The sequence below is a fragment of the Castanea sativa genome, chromosome 3 (genome assembly GCF_040712315.1).
Source record: "Castanea sativa cultivar Marrone di Chiusa Pesio chromosome 3, ASM4071231v1".
NCBI classification, from domain to species: domain Eukaryota; kingdom Viridiplantae; phylum Streptophyta; class Magnoliopsida; order Fagales; family Fagaceae; genus Castanea; species Castanea sativa.
The window spans coordinates 29,038,678-29,055,481 of NC_134015.1; the positions used below are offsets into that span (position 1 = coordinate 29,038,678).

General features: G+C 36.7%; 1 protein-coding gene across 1 annotated transcript; it reads left to right on the forward strand.

The window, feature by feature from the left end:
• Window positions 1-795: 795 nt before the first annotated feature.
• Window positions 796-15,605, forward strand: LOC142629742 (tRNA nucleotidyltransferase cca2-like). Its single transcript, XM_075803780.1, has 15 exons — window positions 796-1,126; window positions 1,211-1,341; window positions 1,426-1,543; window positions 2,826-2,881; window positions 3,067-3,116; window positions 3,215-3,313; window positions 8,166-8,275; window positions 8,410-8,537; window positions 11,511-11,577; window positions 11,729-11,812; window positions 12,523-12,585; window positions 12,728-12,869; window positions 14,026-14,193; window positions 14,778-14,875; window positions 14,997-15,605. Exons 1-15 carry the CDS (start codon window positions 812-814, stop codon window positions 15,099-15,101), a joined length of 1,734 nt encoding a protein of 577 aa, XP_075659895.1. The 5' UTR covers window positions 796-811; the 3' UTR covers window positions 15,102-15,605.
• The last annotated feature ends 1,199 nt before the right edge of the window (window positions 15,606-16,804 follow it).

The window sequence follows — 16,804 nt, forward strand, 5'->3', positions numbered from 1 at the left end:
TCAATCCAGAAAAGGTTTATCTTTCTCAAAAGTGAAAGAGAACATCCATAGACCATAACATAAGTCCTCTTGTATATGATCCTCTACTCCTATATCGGTATTCCTCAAACACCACATAACCATATATGCAAAATTCAATTTTCACTTAGGAAAAAGGTTAACGTAAATAATAATTAATAAAATAAGAGGCCTACTAAAAGAAAATGACAAAATTTAGTTACAAAATTAGTTGCAGCCTAACTTTACTCAATAAAATAAACATTACTACATATTTTGAAAATCTAATCATTGAATTGCATGTTCTTTACACTCTTAATAGTTAATACACATATTTAATTTTGATTTAATCATATATTATTTATTATATGATCTATAAACTTATATTTTATGCATAATTTTAAACTGCAAAAACTTGTGATTCAAATAATTTATTGATGACATATTTATTAATCTTTAATCTTCTAAAAATTTTATTAGAAGATATAAGGAAAAAAAAAAAGTAATTTAATAGTGAATTTGTCAAAATTTACTTCTAATAAAAAGATATTGAGTAAAGTTTAATTTTACAATTAATTTTGATGTTAAATTTTGACTATAACACAAAATAGAAAATCAAGTTATATAGACAAAAGCATTCGTAGAATTTGAATGCTGATAAACTTTATTACAAGAAAATAAGACAAGACAACGGGTCCAGAATCCAGATATATTTATCTTTAAAAAAAAATTCTAAAAAAATTATATATTTTATGACCATAGCGGTGTGTGTGTGTTTTTTTAAAATGAAATTGAAAAAAGAAAAAGAAAAAAAATGAGAATTGTTTTACGAGGCGAGCACCCGTTTCTTCACCCTTTGCGTAGTATCACCAAATCCTTGTTCTCGTTCAACTCTCCAAAGTTTTCCGGTAAAACTCTACCCATTGTATCATCAAAAAAAACGCAAGGGTTTTTGCGCTGCATAGCTATGGCGAGCACTGCAACTACTGCACCAGTGGTTCATCAAGTGAAGGAGAGAATTGAACTGACCGAGATCGAGCGAAAAATCTTCGACAGACTTCTCGCCACTCTTCGCCACTTCGGCCTCACCAATCAGCTCCGGGTCGCCGGCGGCTGGGTCCGCGACAAGGTATACTAAGTACTAACTTCTTCTTTGTGTTGATTTTTAAAAAAGAAGTGAATAATTTTTTATTTTTGTTTGAAAATTGAGCAGCTATTGGGTAAAGATTGCTACGACATTGATATAGCACTGGACAATATGTTGGGAAGTGAATTTGTTGACAAAGTGAGGGACTACTTGTTGTCTACCGGAGAACAAGTCCAAGGTGTTGCTGTTATTCCATGGTACGCTTTTTTTTTTTTTTTTTTTTTAAAATCTTGTGCTATCAAATGATTGTGGCCTTTATGCGATTAACTTTGATTTTCCAGCAATCCTGAACAGTCCAAGCATTTAGAAACAGCGAGGATGCGACTCTTTGATATGTGGATTGATTTTGTAAACTTGCGGTCTGAAGAGTACAGTGATAATAGCCGCATTCCTACAAAGGTATATATATAGATATATATTATTATCTCACCAATTAGTATGCTATGGTTTGGTATCGTGTGCATTCACATTTGTGCCTAAGGGTTTTTAAGTTTGTGGATTATTGGACATTGAATTATTACTAATGAACTTAATATGAAAAGGTTTCCATGACTTACCATAATGCTTTTCTATGTGTTAGGTACTTCCTAGATAGTGCTAGAGAAGTTTTTTTGATAAAGAATAAAAGGTTTTAATGGATTAATGAGATGCTTGATTGGGGTTTGTAATCAAGTTCATTGAGAGAAGAAAACAGGGTTTTACCCTAGTACAAGAATTAAAAACAGGATGTTAGCTTCTAAATTTTGACATGGCAATACATTCACAAAAGCTCAAAGTCTAACCGAATGTTATTATTCGCTTTTTTGATACTTTCTAGTTTCAGTTCTTCTTTCTTGGGCTACTTTGATCTCAATCTGTGTCCGTACAAATTTTAGATTCAGTCAAATTTCACAATAGAAGCTACACCATATAGATGACTTGTGGCTGATTTTTCATTATGGAAAGGGAGAGGGCTTAATGATTCATACGTAAAATACTGCTTGTGTAAGGTGTTGCTTGACACCAAAGTATTTTCAATGCAACATTGCACTATGTTTTTTGCTTAAAGATATTTTTCAGTGTGCTATTGTTGGGGCAGCGTTCTTGTAGGCATCTTTTAATATGTAAAATGACACTCCAGCAAGTGATGTCTTTCTGAGAGAGAAAAAGACCTCTAATGTTCATAAAGTCTTTTAGTGCCCCCAGTCCCCCTCTCTTCTTAACCCCTGTTGGGAACTTTTAGCCTTTTTCTCTCTTGGCAACACTATGTTCATCTTACCACTAGGAAATAAATACACTGGTAATGAAAAAACTCAATTGAAAGAGCAGTTCTAACTCTTGCTTATGGGACTTTATTATTTGGGGGAAATGGGCTAATGAGCTCTGCTGATTTCTTTATGACATGATGCGTGGAATGGTTTCTTTTGTAAAATACATATGCTCTGCTAGTTTTTCATGAGTAATATCTTTTTTTTGTTTTCGTGTTTGCACGTTCTTGTTCATGTGCACACGCATATTTATGGACCCTTTTCTGCTGAACTGATTGAAAGAATTATTGATTATATATAAAAGAACATAAGGCGATCTCTCTTATGATTTGTATTTCCCATTGACATGTAAGTAAATTCAAAGCAAACACTTTCTGTTGCTCTGGGGCATCCAATCTCTTCTTTCTTTTATATAATTTAGTTATGGCTTACAGCAAAAATTTGGCACAGCAGAAGAGGATGCATATAGAAGGGATTTAACCATTAACAGGTATTTTTCCTGGCTGTCTTTTTTGCATTAAAAGGCATGTTGTCTTGATGGGCTAATTATGTTGCTTTGGGATGACCTGTTTTTCTGTCTCTCTTTGTGCACAATTTGTAAGATGAATAGATGATTTAGTATCATTGGTTGTGATTTTTTTTCCTCTTAAAGAGCAATATTGCTTCATTCCACAGCTTGTTCTACAATATTAACACTGATTCAGTTGAAGATTTTACTCAAAGAGGTTAGTATAGTTTTCATTTGCTTTGCCCTTCTTTACTTGAACTTTGCCCAATTTTTTAACTGCAACTTGGATTTCTGGGCTTTGTTTTGTCATTGCAGGCATTGCAGATCTAAAATCTGGAAAGATAGTGACCCCTTTACCTGCGAAGGCTACTTTTTTGGATGATCCATTGCGAGTACTTCGAGCTATCCGTTTTGGTACATGTCATTTTGTCTTATGTTATTGTCTTTTTCCATTTATTGGTGGCAAAATTTTCTTATTTGCCTTTTATTTTATTTTATTTTTCATTTTAAAATTTTTCTGTGAAGTTCACTTAGGTATACAAAAAAACCATGTTCTTATCTCAAACTAACAAAGATTAATGTCAACATTTCCGCACAAACTAATTCCTAAACCATTTTTTTTTTATAAGTAATAAAGATGTGAATTCGAAAATACTATCTCATGCAGAAAATCATAAGGCAGAGACAAAAATTACATAAAAAGATGATAAAAAACAGAAAGAAAAGATACTAATTACAAAGAAGGAAGCTAAGGAACGTAGGGAGAGAATCACTAAAGGTGAGTCCTTAAGCCTTAGACCAATCAAAAAGGGAGCCACTGAAAGAAGCTAGTAATTAATCATCGGAACTTTCCATGTCTTCAAACGTCCCCCACATTAAGCACAGCGGAGCTAAATTCCAAATGCTAGATGAATGCTTTTCAGGCCAATTCCACCAACCAAAGAGAGTATCTGCAACTGATCTTGGCATGACCCAAGAAATCCCAAAAGATCTAAACACCAAACTCCACAACTGGTAAGTCTTACCACAATGCAGTAGCAAATGATCCACCGTCTCCCTATTACAACGACACATAATGCACCAGTCAACAAAGTCCATCCCTCTACCCCTCAAATTGTCACCTGTAAGGATTTTATCCCATACAACAGTCCACACAAAGAAAGGAACACGCCGAGGGGCCTTAACCTTCCAAACACCTTTCCAAGGAAATATAATGGGCAACGGTCCTCTTAACTTATTATAAAATGATCGGATATCAAAATCCCCATTCTTCGACAAGTTCCATCGCATATGATTTCCATTCTCAGTTGGAGGTAAATTAGAGCCCAAAGTACGGAGAAATGCATCCACACCATACATTTCCCAATCATTTGGTCTCCGAATGAAACGAACATCCCAGTTTCTCCATTCCTCTATCCCCAACCGTTCAAGAGAAGAGGCCACTGATGCCCATTTATTGGAGGCAATCCCATACACAACCGGAAAGGTCAATTGAAGTGGAGAATCCCCACACCATTGATCTGTCCAAAACTTCACTCTATCCCCTACCCCTACCTCAAACCGAATATTTTTACTAAAAACTTCCCAACTCATTCAGATGCTTCTCCACAAAACACAACCATGTACCCCTCTATCTAGCTTGGAAGTCCAGCCCCCCCATTCCTCCTCAAACTTTAGAGCTACAACCCTTCTCCAAAGCCTTGTCTCTTGAACCCCAAACCGCCATAACCATTTTCCTAGTAAGGCTTATTAAAAGTAGTTAATTTCTTTACTCCTAACTCACCATTTTTTAGAGGTGCACACACCTTATCCCACCCCACTAGATGTGTCTTGGAACCCCCCCCCCCCCTACAAAAAATCCCTTTGCAACCTCTCAATTTTATTGGTGACATGCGTAGGGATTGCATAAAGAGATAAAAAGTAAGTTGGAAGACTAGATAATGTACTCTTAAGCAACGTCAGTCTTCCTCCTTTTGACAAATACATCTTTTTCCAACCAGCCAACTTACGCTCAATTTTATCCAATATAGATTCGAAATAGTGGGGGACTTGTAGGACGCCCCCAGTGGCATACCAAGATAGGTCATAGGCAAAGACCCAATTTGGCAACCTAAGATCTCTACCAAGACATGAATATTAGGAACCTCCCCAATGGGAACCATCTCACTCTTCAAAGCATTAACCTTTAATCCTGTCACAACCTGAAAACAAAGGAGCATCCGAACATGTAGAATCTGCTCCTCATCTGCATCACAAAACAAAATCGTATCATCTGCAAACAAAAGATGTGAGACACATACCCCTTCACCCCTTCTACCATCAGCCCTGAAACCTCGAAGTAAACCAGCACCTTCAACTCTTTTCACCATCTTACTGAAAACCTCCATCATAACTAGAAACAACATAGGAGATAGCGGGTCCCCTTATCTCAATTCTCTCGAACTCCCAAAAAAGTCAGTTGGAGACCCATTAACCAAAACAGAGAACTGGATTGTAGATATGCATGTACGGATTCACCTACACCACCTCACCTCAAATCCCATTCTCTTCAACAAATAGAAGAGCCTCCCAATTCACATGATCATAGGCTTTCTTAATGTCCAGTTTACAAATAACCCCCGGAATCTTACTCTTCACCCTACTATCCACACACTCATTAGCAGTAAGAATTGAATCAAGTATCTGTCTGCCACCCACAAAACTGTTCTGAGACTCAGATATCAATTGATTCAAAACCTCTTTCAAGCGGTTTGCCAAAACTTTTGCCAAGATCTTGTATACACTCCCCACCAAGCTAATAGGTCTAAAATCTCGGATATTGGAAGCACCATTCTTCTTAGGGATTAGGGCTATGAAAGTCGCATTAAGAGATTTTTCAAACTTACTGTGTTGATAAAACTCTTCAAACACAGCTAAAACATCTCTTTCCACAACTCCCCAACAATAGTGATAGAAGGCCATGAAAAACCATTAGGACCTGGAGCTTTATCTCCTTCCAACTCTTTAACAAGACGAAGAATCTCCTCCTTTTCAAACCTCCGTTCAAGCCAGTCCCTCTCCAGCCCTTCAATTTGATCAAACTCCAAACCTTCCACAAAAGGCCTCCATTCCTCTGTCTCCTTATACAAGTTTTTATAAAATTGTAGGACTTGGTCTGCCATCTTTAATTCATCCTCATAAATAACCCCATCCACCTCCAGCGTACTAATATGGTTATACCTTCTCCAGGAGTTAGCCTCCTTATCGAAGAATTTGGTATTGTTGTCTTCTTCCAAAGAAAGAAGGTTCTGTATTTGAGATCTCATCAAAACCCTCTCATCTATCTCCACTTGCGAAAGGCCAGACTCCCCTTCCTTAGCATCCAATAATTTCAAGGCCTCCAACAACTCTTTCTTTTGACGACCTACATTTCCAAACTCACTACGGTTCCATTGAATAATGTCTCCTTTCAGAGCCTTCAACTTCTTAGCAAGCACAAAACTGGAAGTACTTGAGAAAGAGTATTGATTCCACCACGAATAAACCCTATCTATGAACCCCTCTGTCTTTAACCACATGTTCTCAAACCTAAAAGGACTCTTCCCCCTCAATATCCTCCCTGCCTCCACTAATATGGGAAACTGGTCTGAGAGAGGACGAGGTAAGACTTGCTGGATCACATCCGGATAGTGGTCCTCCCAATCATGAGAAAGCAGAACCCTATCTATCTTGGACATCGAAGGCTGATCCGAGCCACTAGACCAAGTATAACTCCCTCCTTCCAATGGCAAATCTATCAAATTAAGCTCCTCAATGAACTTAAAAAAATTTCCATAGCCGGAGTAAGGCGCAATCCCCCCAACCGTTCACTTGGGAAACGAACAACATTGAAGTCCCCTATGTAACACCATGGAACATCCCAAATTTGCTGAATTCCAATCAGCTCATCTCACATCTACCCCCTTAAGTTATTATCATTTGGGCCATAAACCCCTGAATAAGCCCAAATAAAACCATCCCCCACACCCTGCCACCGAACCGATACGGAAAAGTAACCCACCATTACCTCCAACTCTTCTAAGGCCCTCCTATCCCACATCATCAAAACCCCACAAGCTGTCTGATCCGCATCCAAAGCCACCCAGCCAACATAAGGACAACTCCACAAGCTGCAAACCAACTGTCTATTCATACCAGCAAGCTGAGTTTCTTGAAGGCAAACTACATCACAATTCCACTCTCGTAGTAAATTTCTAACCACCAAACGTTTCCGTGAATCATTCAATCCTCGAACATTCCATGACACCATTTTCAACTTCATAAAAACAGTTTACTCCCTACTCCAATCTCAGTATTGCAGTCAAAGAAGACTATCTACCATCATAATTAACCGAGGAAATCAAATTCCTCAACTATCTCTTCCCTTTGTCCTTGGACACAGCTTTTTGGTGGGCTGCATCTTTTCTGTGTAGCAGATTGGCAGCCTCAATCTCCCTCTCAAGCCTTTGTAAAAGAATAATACACATCTCCTCACGTCGACCCCTAGAAAGCCCCATCACTTTACTTAAGCCAAGGATTCTATGTTTCACTCAATTAGAAATATCCAAAGTATTTTCAAGCCCCAAAACCTCATTACCACTATTTGACTCAACCGACACAGCCAACCCCAGAGGAGTGATAGTCATCAAAGGGGAGGGACTATCCTTATTACCCAATTCCTAAACCATTCAGCTCTCTCTACTGGAACAGTTTTTCTGATTAATTATGGGAATATATCTTTCCTTCTAGGCTTGGCCTCCAATTTTTTTTAATATATCTCTCCTCACAGGAATGATCTATATGTCCTTTTGTTTTCCTTCTACCTTGTAGCACATTCATCTTGAACCAATCATGTTTTGGTTGAGAGCCTCATACACCTTTTTTTTTTTTTCCCTTCTCATTTCTGTACCAGCTATGCATATAAACATGTGCTCTAACAATGATTTGAAGAGTACAAGCTTTTTGATAAATTTTATAGTTGGCATGTATTGGGGAGGGGGGGGGGGGTAATGGCTCAATAGAAAGTTGACTTAAGCGCTTGCGAAGAAAAACAAGAAAATGCCTCACTTGCATTTACTCTAGCTCTTCGGTTGCCCAGTCATAGTGAACAGTCTAAGCTTGATGATGCACCATGTCAATTACCTAGGAGTAGGTTTGCTGCCCTGACTCCCCATGTTTTTTGGTTTGTTTAAACTTCTATTCCACACTTGCTTTCTGCAACACTATTATCTCATTTTTGGTCATTTAGGTGCAAGATTTGGGTTCCTATTAGATGAGGAGCTAAAGAAAGCTGCTTCCTGTGATGAAGTGAAAGATGCTCTAGCAGCTAAAATTAGCAGAGAGCGCATCGGGGTTGAGGTATGTGTGTTATCTTGATGCTTAAGTTGCTTTGGACATTAATTGATCTCTGTGAATACAACTCTAGCTTTTTCTAATGATGAATGACTTGAATGATATTATTTATCACTTTCAACTGTTGCCTCTTCATGCAGATTGATCTCATGATCTCTGGGAATCATCCAGTTAAAGCAATGACATATATTTATGATTTGACGTTATTTTCAATTGTCTTCAGTCTTCCTCCCAATTTTGAGCCTGCCAAGTCAGAAAACTGTGATAGGTATTTGTTAATTTTATAGCACTATATTTTCAGGTGTATTTTTTTGTATCTTAGCAAAAAGTACATCTGGGATGAAGAAAAAAATAACAGACTTGTTACTATAGTGGAAAGCTAATTTTTGCTATAAATTTTCACTTAGTTCTATATGCTTGGGACAATAATAATGATGAAAAAAATATTTTTGAAAATCCATTAAGAACAGCTGTGAACTTTTTAGGTACAAGGATGTGATGTTACTAATGTATAAATGATGGTTGCTATAGCTAGCGAGATTTGGTCACTGCCAATGAGCTAGAGCTCAAATGGAATTTACTCTTTACATAATAATGGGATGGATGGTGGGGTAGAGGGTTTAAGATCCCATTGGATCTTGTGTAACTTACCAATGAAAGGGGGTTGCTAGTTTTTTGCATTATTTTGAAGTTTCTTGGGTAATGCTGAATTCAGTGAAGGATCTTTTAGCATGTTGGAGAGGTAACACTAAGAAACATAAAGTTCTTGTGTGGAATACTAGTCCATTATGTTGATGTAGTGCATTGGAAGGGACCAAATTTCTAGGATGTTTGAAGGCATTGAGTCCTCATTAGAGACTTGCACTCTTAAGATCCTTGTTTGAATGGTTAATGGGTATTGGGGATCTTGCCTGTAATTCTTTTAGGATATATTTAAATCTTTGTAACTTGAGATGTTAGTTTTTTTGGTGTTGCACTTGTATACTCCCTTGTAATAGGGCTTCACCATTCTTTCTTGATTGGTAAGTTACACACACGCTTGGTTGGTCTTGAATCCACAGCCTTATTCTCTATCTTGTTCTTATGAGAAGAGGAGGTGCCTTTTGTGTTAGGGTTTCACCTTCTTTCTTCTTTTAATAAAAGTTTTTTTTTTTAATTGTAAGTTACACACGTGGCCAGTGGATTTTGAACCCATGACCTCAACTAGCTGAGCTATAGCTCATTGGCAATGGATTCTTTCTTTTTACGATCTAGCCATCCTCTGTAGATCATCTCCTCCTTCACTGTTCTATAGCCTTTGAGATGTGGAGTATGATCTTTAGCTTGTTTGGTGTTTGTTGGGTGATGCCTCAAAGGGTAGTGGATTTGTTGGATTGTTGGACATGCAAATTCAGGCGTCATTGTTATATAGTTATTTGGAGGCTTGTGCTGCACTATTTAATGTGGTGTATTTGGCGGGAATGGAATTCTAGAAGCTTTGAGGGTCGTGAACGGTCCATGATTGAGCTTAAGTCTTTCTTCTTGTTTACTCTTCTCGAATGGTGTCTTGTTTTACCATCTTTTTCATGTATTTCCCTTCCTGTGTTGTTAGATCATTGTTATTTGGTTTCTTGATGTGTTGCCTTTTAGTGCATTTCCTATGTACTGGGCTATGTGTTTTTTTTTTAAATTTCTTTGTTACTTATAAAAAAAAAAAAATCAAATCCCATCCAAGAATCCTTCAAGAACTTTTTTTTGATAAATAATAAGTTTATTGATGTCAAAAAAAGGGGGAACACCCTAGTACATAGAGAGTGTACAAGGGAAGAAACAGTCAAGAACAAAAGTTACAAGAATCTAAGAAATCAAGAAAAGATAAAAATGATTGGTTCCGCAATGCAGCCAACCAATCCATTAAAGTTCTGAAGAAAAATAGTTTCAAGTCTGATATGGATCTCTCCTTATCTTCAAAGCACCGACTATTTCTCTCCCTCCAAAGGCACCTCAATAAACAATGGGGAACCATCAACCCAATAAAGTGCTTCAAGAACTTGTCAAGAAACCCAATAAAGTGCTGAATTTGTTAAAGATCCTGTATCAAATTGGTCTTCTGAAGCTATCATGAATCATCCTTCCTCCTTACCTACCTGATGTAGGTTGTAGCATGGTGAGTTCCAATACGTTTTGAAATGTTTCCTTATTCCAACGCTTTGGAACAAGAGGTTTGATTTGTATGAAAGCTTTAGAAGTAGCAACCCTTGTCAAATCCTACGTTCAAGGTTAGAAAGAACCTTCAATGATTACTAAAAAAAAGTATCATGATATATTTTCCAAGTAAAAGCTCCCCAAGTTTTATAATGCTATGGGGTACATACTCTGTAGTTTTTCCATGCAATTTAATCTTCTGGATAAAATGATTATGGGAATAGGAATAGGATTTGCTTTCTGCGGTACTGTCAGTTTCATAAAAGCACACCTAGTTGCTAGTGAAGTGCCAGTGGCAGTGAGCAACAGTTGGGGGAATTTTTAGTGCACAAGCAAACTGAAATGTACTTAGCTGCACCTTAGATGTCAAGGATCATGCTGATTCCAGTGATCAAGGTGCAAAGTTAGGAAGACCATTCCAAAATATTATTATTTCTTTTCTTATAATATTATTATTTCATGTTTCACTTCTTTACAATTGACTGGCTTGAGAAGGAAATTAGTGAATTATAGATTATTTAAGAAATCTTGTTACCTGTGCATAAAATATATTGGTCCTTGTTCTTCTTTGGTTCAACCTCATCTCTTTCTCTTGATCTTGCAGCAATAATAGCTACACTATATGTTATTAATATATCAAGTATCATCCTTCTTTTGCTCTGGACAATGTCCCAACCATTATTCCCCCCAAGGTATTCTATATCTTGGTTGTTTAACAAATTTGGAAAATTGTTTGACGATTTTCTCTCAAGCATATTTTAGAATTTCTTGTAATAAACATGCAACAGCCCTGCTCCAGCTTGGACCTGCACCTAGGCTGTTGGAGTCCCCAGTATCATATAGTGTGCCTTTTAACTTCAAATAGTTATGGCTATTTTTATGACATCCAAAATTCATCTATTATGTCTACCAAGGTTTCACCAAAATGTTATTTTAAGAATCACATATATTCAGACACAGAATCCTTGCACATAAATCAACCTTTTGCTTTTCGCGTTTTTTTTCCACTTTTGTGTGTTTGTCTTTGTCATTCTCAGTTTTTTTTCCCCTTATTCAGGCTTTGCATCACTTACTTAGATGCTACATGGAATCTCATTCAATTGATTGGAGACTCTACTTTCAATGTAAGTGGCTAGTTTCTGAACATTATATATCTACCCAATTTGCTCATGTTGCTCTCATTTTGTCAGTGGTGATGTATATTGGTTCAAGTTCATCCTCTACTCTTTTGTGTGTCTTTTCTTATGTTATGAACGTGTAACATGTGAATATTAGGATGAACAACGAAGGCTGTCCTTGTACACTGCCTTGTTTCTCCCGCTTAGGAATACCATATCTAAAGATAACAAGGCCAAAAAGGTACCATCTTTATCCTCTTGTTATCCATTGTGTTTGTTGCTTCCTTTTCACTGGTTGAATGTGACGTTGTACTAGCGTTTGCCCTCATGCAGTAGTTCCCTTCTAGCAAAGTGCACTGTTTAGCTAGTATTAGCAACTATGTTGTTTTGACAACACAGATTCGTCTGACCCTTCTTTCTTATGGTGTTAATTTATCCCCCCTGGTCTTCCCTACCAAAAAAAAAAACCCTTTTCTATATCCCAGGACTAGGCTATTAGGGAGAACAATATTGAATATATTTTAAAGAACTGTACGAAAAATTGTTGCTGCATGAACAGAGATTTTTCCTTCTATTGGGTGAAATAGCCAAGTTGAAATGATTCTCATTGTCTCCCTTACAGGGAGCCAAAATTATAATCCACAGAGTGGTCATCTATTGTGCTGCCAATGCAGCGGTTTTCACTCTGATTGAAACTTTGTGTAAATGATTTGGTGGGTTCCATCTATTGTTGTGTCTCTTGATTGGTTTTCTTGTGTTTAGGGAGAAAGTTACTGAAGAAAGGAGTAAGAATTTGTTTCTTTGAAACTTTTATTTTTTAATAAACATTTCATTTCAAGGGCCAAAGTATAACGTTTTTGAATTTTAGATTAGTCGTTGATTATGCTTTCAAGTGGTTGGTATTAATTGTTTTACTTGATATCTATGCTTATTTCTGAATGTAATCAACAGATACCTGTTGTCAACTACATTTTCCGGGAGTCTCTTAAGAGAAAAGCCAGTGATGCTGAGACAGTGAGCTTAACTCTACTCTCTTTTAAGTTTCTAACATTCAATATGTTAGTTAAAAATACCAAGTTCTAATGTAAATTGTTTCAATGTTTCTCTAATCCACAGATATATATTAGTTTGGTCTCAATTATTTTCTTCATTACAGGTTGTAAATCTACATAATGCATTGGACAAATTCTTATCTTTGATTCCTTTCCTTGAGTCTGATGGGGACATCCAACTCATTGAAGTTGACTGGGGAAAAGGATTGGATGTCCCTCTTAATTCAAAACTTCGGGTACTGACAGGTATGGTTTTTATTTACTGCATTGCATATTCTTTTTCATTATCTGCAGAATGAAGATTCAATTTTTAATTATTATGGGCAACAACTGTTTTTAATTAGATCCTTTTGAAGTCCCCTTTTGTTCAGTGTCTCCATTATCACTCTTTAAATAGTTTAGGTAACTAAAGACAACTTGCGTTCTTCTTTATCTTATGGCCTTTTCATATGCACTCTGTATGCGTTCAAACTCTAGGGAAAAATAAATAAAGGAGAAGGAAACCCAGCAGAATACATTTTGTGTGGCCAAGGAGGAATATAATTTAAAATATCACCTCTTGAATAATTGAACTTTGATTCACTTGTCTTTCCTTATCAGTATTGCTTCTCTTCTCTTTCTTTTCTTCTACTCTTCTTTTTATGTTTTGATTAGTTTGGATTTTGATAATGGATAGTTTGAAAATGATGATAATGAATAGTAATAGGATAGGAGAACAATTTGAGAGAGGCCCTTATTAAGGGAGGAAATAATTGTAATAAAACAAGTCAATACTTAGTGCACAAAGATCCCACTTTTGTGGGGTTTAAGAGAGGTTATAGTAGGCAGCCTTACCCCTAATTTTTTTGAAGAGGTTGATTCTTTGACTCATATGCTCTGCCTGTTGCTTTTGATGGAAGGCACTTGCCATCGCACCAAAGCCCGCCTCTCAGTAAAGAAGTTTAAAACAGTTACACTTCTATTGTGCTTTAAATGTGACATAAAATTTAGGTATTTTTATAATTTATTGTTTCCTAATTTGATCCCATTATTTACTTATAAAAAAAAAAAAAAAAAAATCCCATCATTTGGTGTTTTTTTTTTGGTCATTTAAGTGAGGGTATTTTTGAACATAAAAAAAGTGGGCACCATTGAGCCCTACTCCAATTATGGTAGTATGGATGATCTCTGGATAACAATCTTGACAAATGAGGTTTGTGACATCTCAATACTCTCAAACAAGTTTGTTTCTGTTAAGACTCTGAATCAATTTTAGTTCCAGAAGTGGACCTTTTTATTATTTATTTTGAAAGCAGTCCTTCATTGGTTATATTTTTAGGTTACCTAATCATGCAATCTAACTTTGTTATTGTAATTTTTAAGTTGCATAGCTTTCTTATGGCTAAAGTTTCATTCCATACAGGGTTACTTCTACGAGAAATCAAAGATTTTTGGCGAGTGGCCTTGTTGTTGTCTACGTTGTTATATCCCCCTGATGTTAATTGCACTGAAAATTTTCCAAAGCAGTACTTTCAATTGGACAAGCAAAGAGATCTATTTAAGGCAGTTGAAAGTGCCATTACTAAACTAGGTATGGGCAATGTCTCTTTCACCATTCTGTCAAGTTCTCATTTAAAACTTATTGGGGGCTTTCAATGGATTTCTTTCTGAAGATGCTCTGGAATTCCATATTCATTGGTGGCAAGTTACTGCTGTGGTCTAATACCTTTGCCTAAGTAATATGCCATGACTGATTGTTTGCATACTCTGAAAACCTTTGCTTTCAGAGCCACAGAAGTAACTCCTGTGCTCTTTAAGTATTCCAATGCTGCCTTCAATTTTTCATAACTGAATATCTGTATGATTAGTAGTGTTCTATCACTTGTGGATTCTTCAATTTTCCAGTGGCTGATAACTGCCGTTTAATTCTCGGATTTTGTGGAGTCCATGCATATTTATGCATAGGAGTGCCCCAGTATTGAATTGAACTAAATGACATCAAAATCCGGAGGGGGGAAGAATTATTATATACCTTTGTACCATTTAAATTTTCCTTTGGGAAACAAGGATTCCCTGCCCAATCCTCATGCTGGTCAAGTCTTGGGAAAAACTCTTTTCGAGTCCATTTTGCTGCTATTTATTTATTTATTTACTTATATTTTGGAATGAATGCAGGCCTTGAGAAAGTGTGGGATGTAAAACCATTGGTCAATGGGAAGGATATCATGAGCGTCCTGCAACTTAAAGCTGGAGGACCACTTATTAGGGAATGGGTAAGCTGTTCTTTTTCTTTCTTTTTTGGGAGAGGGTGGGGTGGAGGTTGATGATGGAACGTACAAATACAGTGTTTCTGTCAAACTGCTGGAAATACTAAATTCATTCATTAAATGGCAGCAACAAAAATTGCTCGCATGGCAGCTTGCCCATCCCGACGGAACTATGGAGGAATCCATCGATTGGATGAGGCAAGCCCATTCTAAGCGTGTAAAGACACAGTAAGTATTAGTTCTTTGAGATGTACTCAAGGTGAATCTCATCAGGCCTGATCAGTGAGAGAACTTCGGGCTTGCACTGAAAGAAGCTCGGCTGCTAGTTGCCAGACATTGCTGAGACATGGTGTGCTTCCCTGATGGATTTTTTGTGAATTAAAGCTACTCTGGTTATTGAGTTGGGGGGTGCACCAGCACTACTGCCATGTTTGAGTTAGCAAAATGCACAAAATATGTACCCTTTCTTCTTTTACCCCCTTTTTGGAATTATATTTTTTGGTAGGAAGATGCACTTATTTTCATCGGCTATTATTATTGGTGGCGAGGTTATGGCTCGAAAAAATATGACGTATTCACAGTATATGCACTCTGTCATGCAGATGTGCTGATATTTAATACAAACATGTAAGTGCTCTAAAGAATCTATGATTTAAGCCTATCCAACTGAGGATCTCTTTATTGTTTATGTAAATGAAAAAAAAAAAAATCCTAATATTATGTGAATTTCTTCTTAGGCAGCGAGTTAGTATACGTCCTGGTGTGCTGCAATATATAGTTAAAAACACACGCTCCTTGACTCTTCACTAAAGCTGCATTTGGTAACACTACCAGCAGAATGCATAGATTGGATCGATATTATGTTGAAACTTTTACTGGAAAGTAATCATGTTGAATGCATCTTTTGCAGACAATTCAAAAATATAATTGAATGGGTATTAATATTTTTTTCAAGATAATATTTATTTTCATACGCTGTCATACACAAAAATAACACAATTTTAAGGGGAAATTACACTTTACCACCTTAAACTATACCTCATGTTATACTTACCACCTTAAACTATGAGAATGCACACTTACCCCCCTAAACTATTGCCAATGTAACACTTTGCACCCCACCGTTTAATTAGCTGTTAAGTTGGACAGAAAACCAAGTCAAAGACCAAAATACCCCTGTTATTCTTAGTCAAACATGAAGCTCTCTAGTCTCTCCCACTCTATTTCACTGATTAAAAAGAAAAAAAGAAAAGAAAAAACACCGATTAAAAAGAAAAAAAAAGAAAAAGAAGCCAACTAAAGAAGATAAGAAAATCCAAACAAAATTTTGACGACAGTCGATCACGTTGCTGGTTGTGGGTCTTAAGTGGCGCTTCTGAGCTTCTGAAGAGATGAAAGCCATGAAATGGGTGAGCCCAAATCGAGCTCCTTGAAATCGAGTCACAAAAGCCATCATTGTTGGCCTTGCAACTCAGTGACCCAGTGGTGAGAGAAAGGATATTAACACTAGTGGAGGGGTCTAAAAGAATGGGTGGGATTAAACACAGTGTGACGTTTCAGATCTGGCCATTGACGAAGTGGATGACTGAAGCAGAGATTGTGGGGTCAGGGTTTGTTGATGACTTAAATAAGGAGCTGCTTATGGGTTCTGGGTTGTTCATCTCAGTGGGTTTGTTGTTTGATCTCTCTATATGTTTATTTCTAGGTTGTAAATTTGTGGGTTTGATGTAATTTTTCTGAGTTTGTTGTTTGATGTTAATTTATGGGTTTGATGTTCATTTCATTTTTTGGATTTCATGTAAATTTCTAGGTCTGATGTTCATCTCAATTTATGGGGTTTTTTTTTTTTTTTTTTTTTTCCTTCTAGTGCCATAGGACCTTAAGGAAATGGTGAAGATGGTGGGTCTTTGCATAATTTTTGCTGGACTCTAATTT

Coding starts and splice junctions, on each gene's coding strand:
- LOC142629742 (XM_075803780.1), top strand. CDS start 812: ATGAGAATTGTTTTACGAGGCGAGCACCCGTTTCTTCACCCTTTGCGT. Junction 8,276..8,409: donor GAGAGCGCATCGGGGTTGAG/GTATGTGTGTTA, acceptor CTCTTCATGCAG/ATTGATCTCATGATCTCTGG. Junction 8,538..11,510: donor AAGTCAGAAAACTGTGATAG/GTATTTGTTAAT, acceptor CCCCTTATTCAG/GCTTTGCATCACTTACTTAG.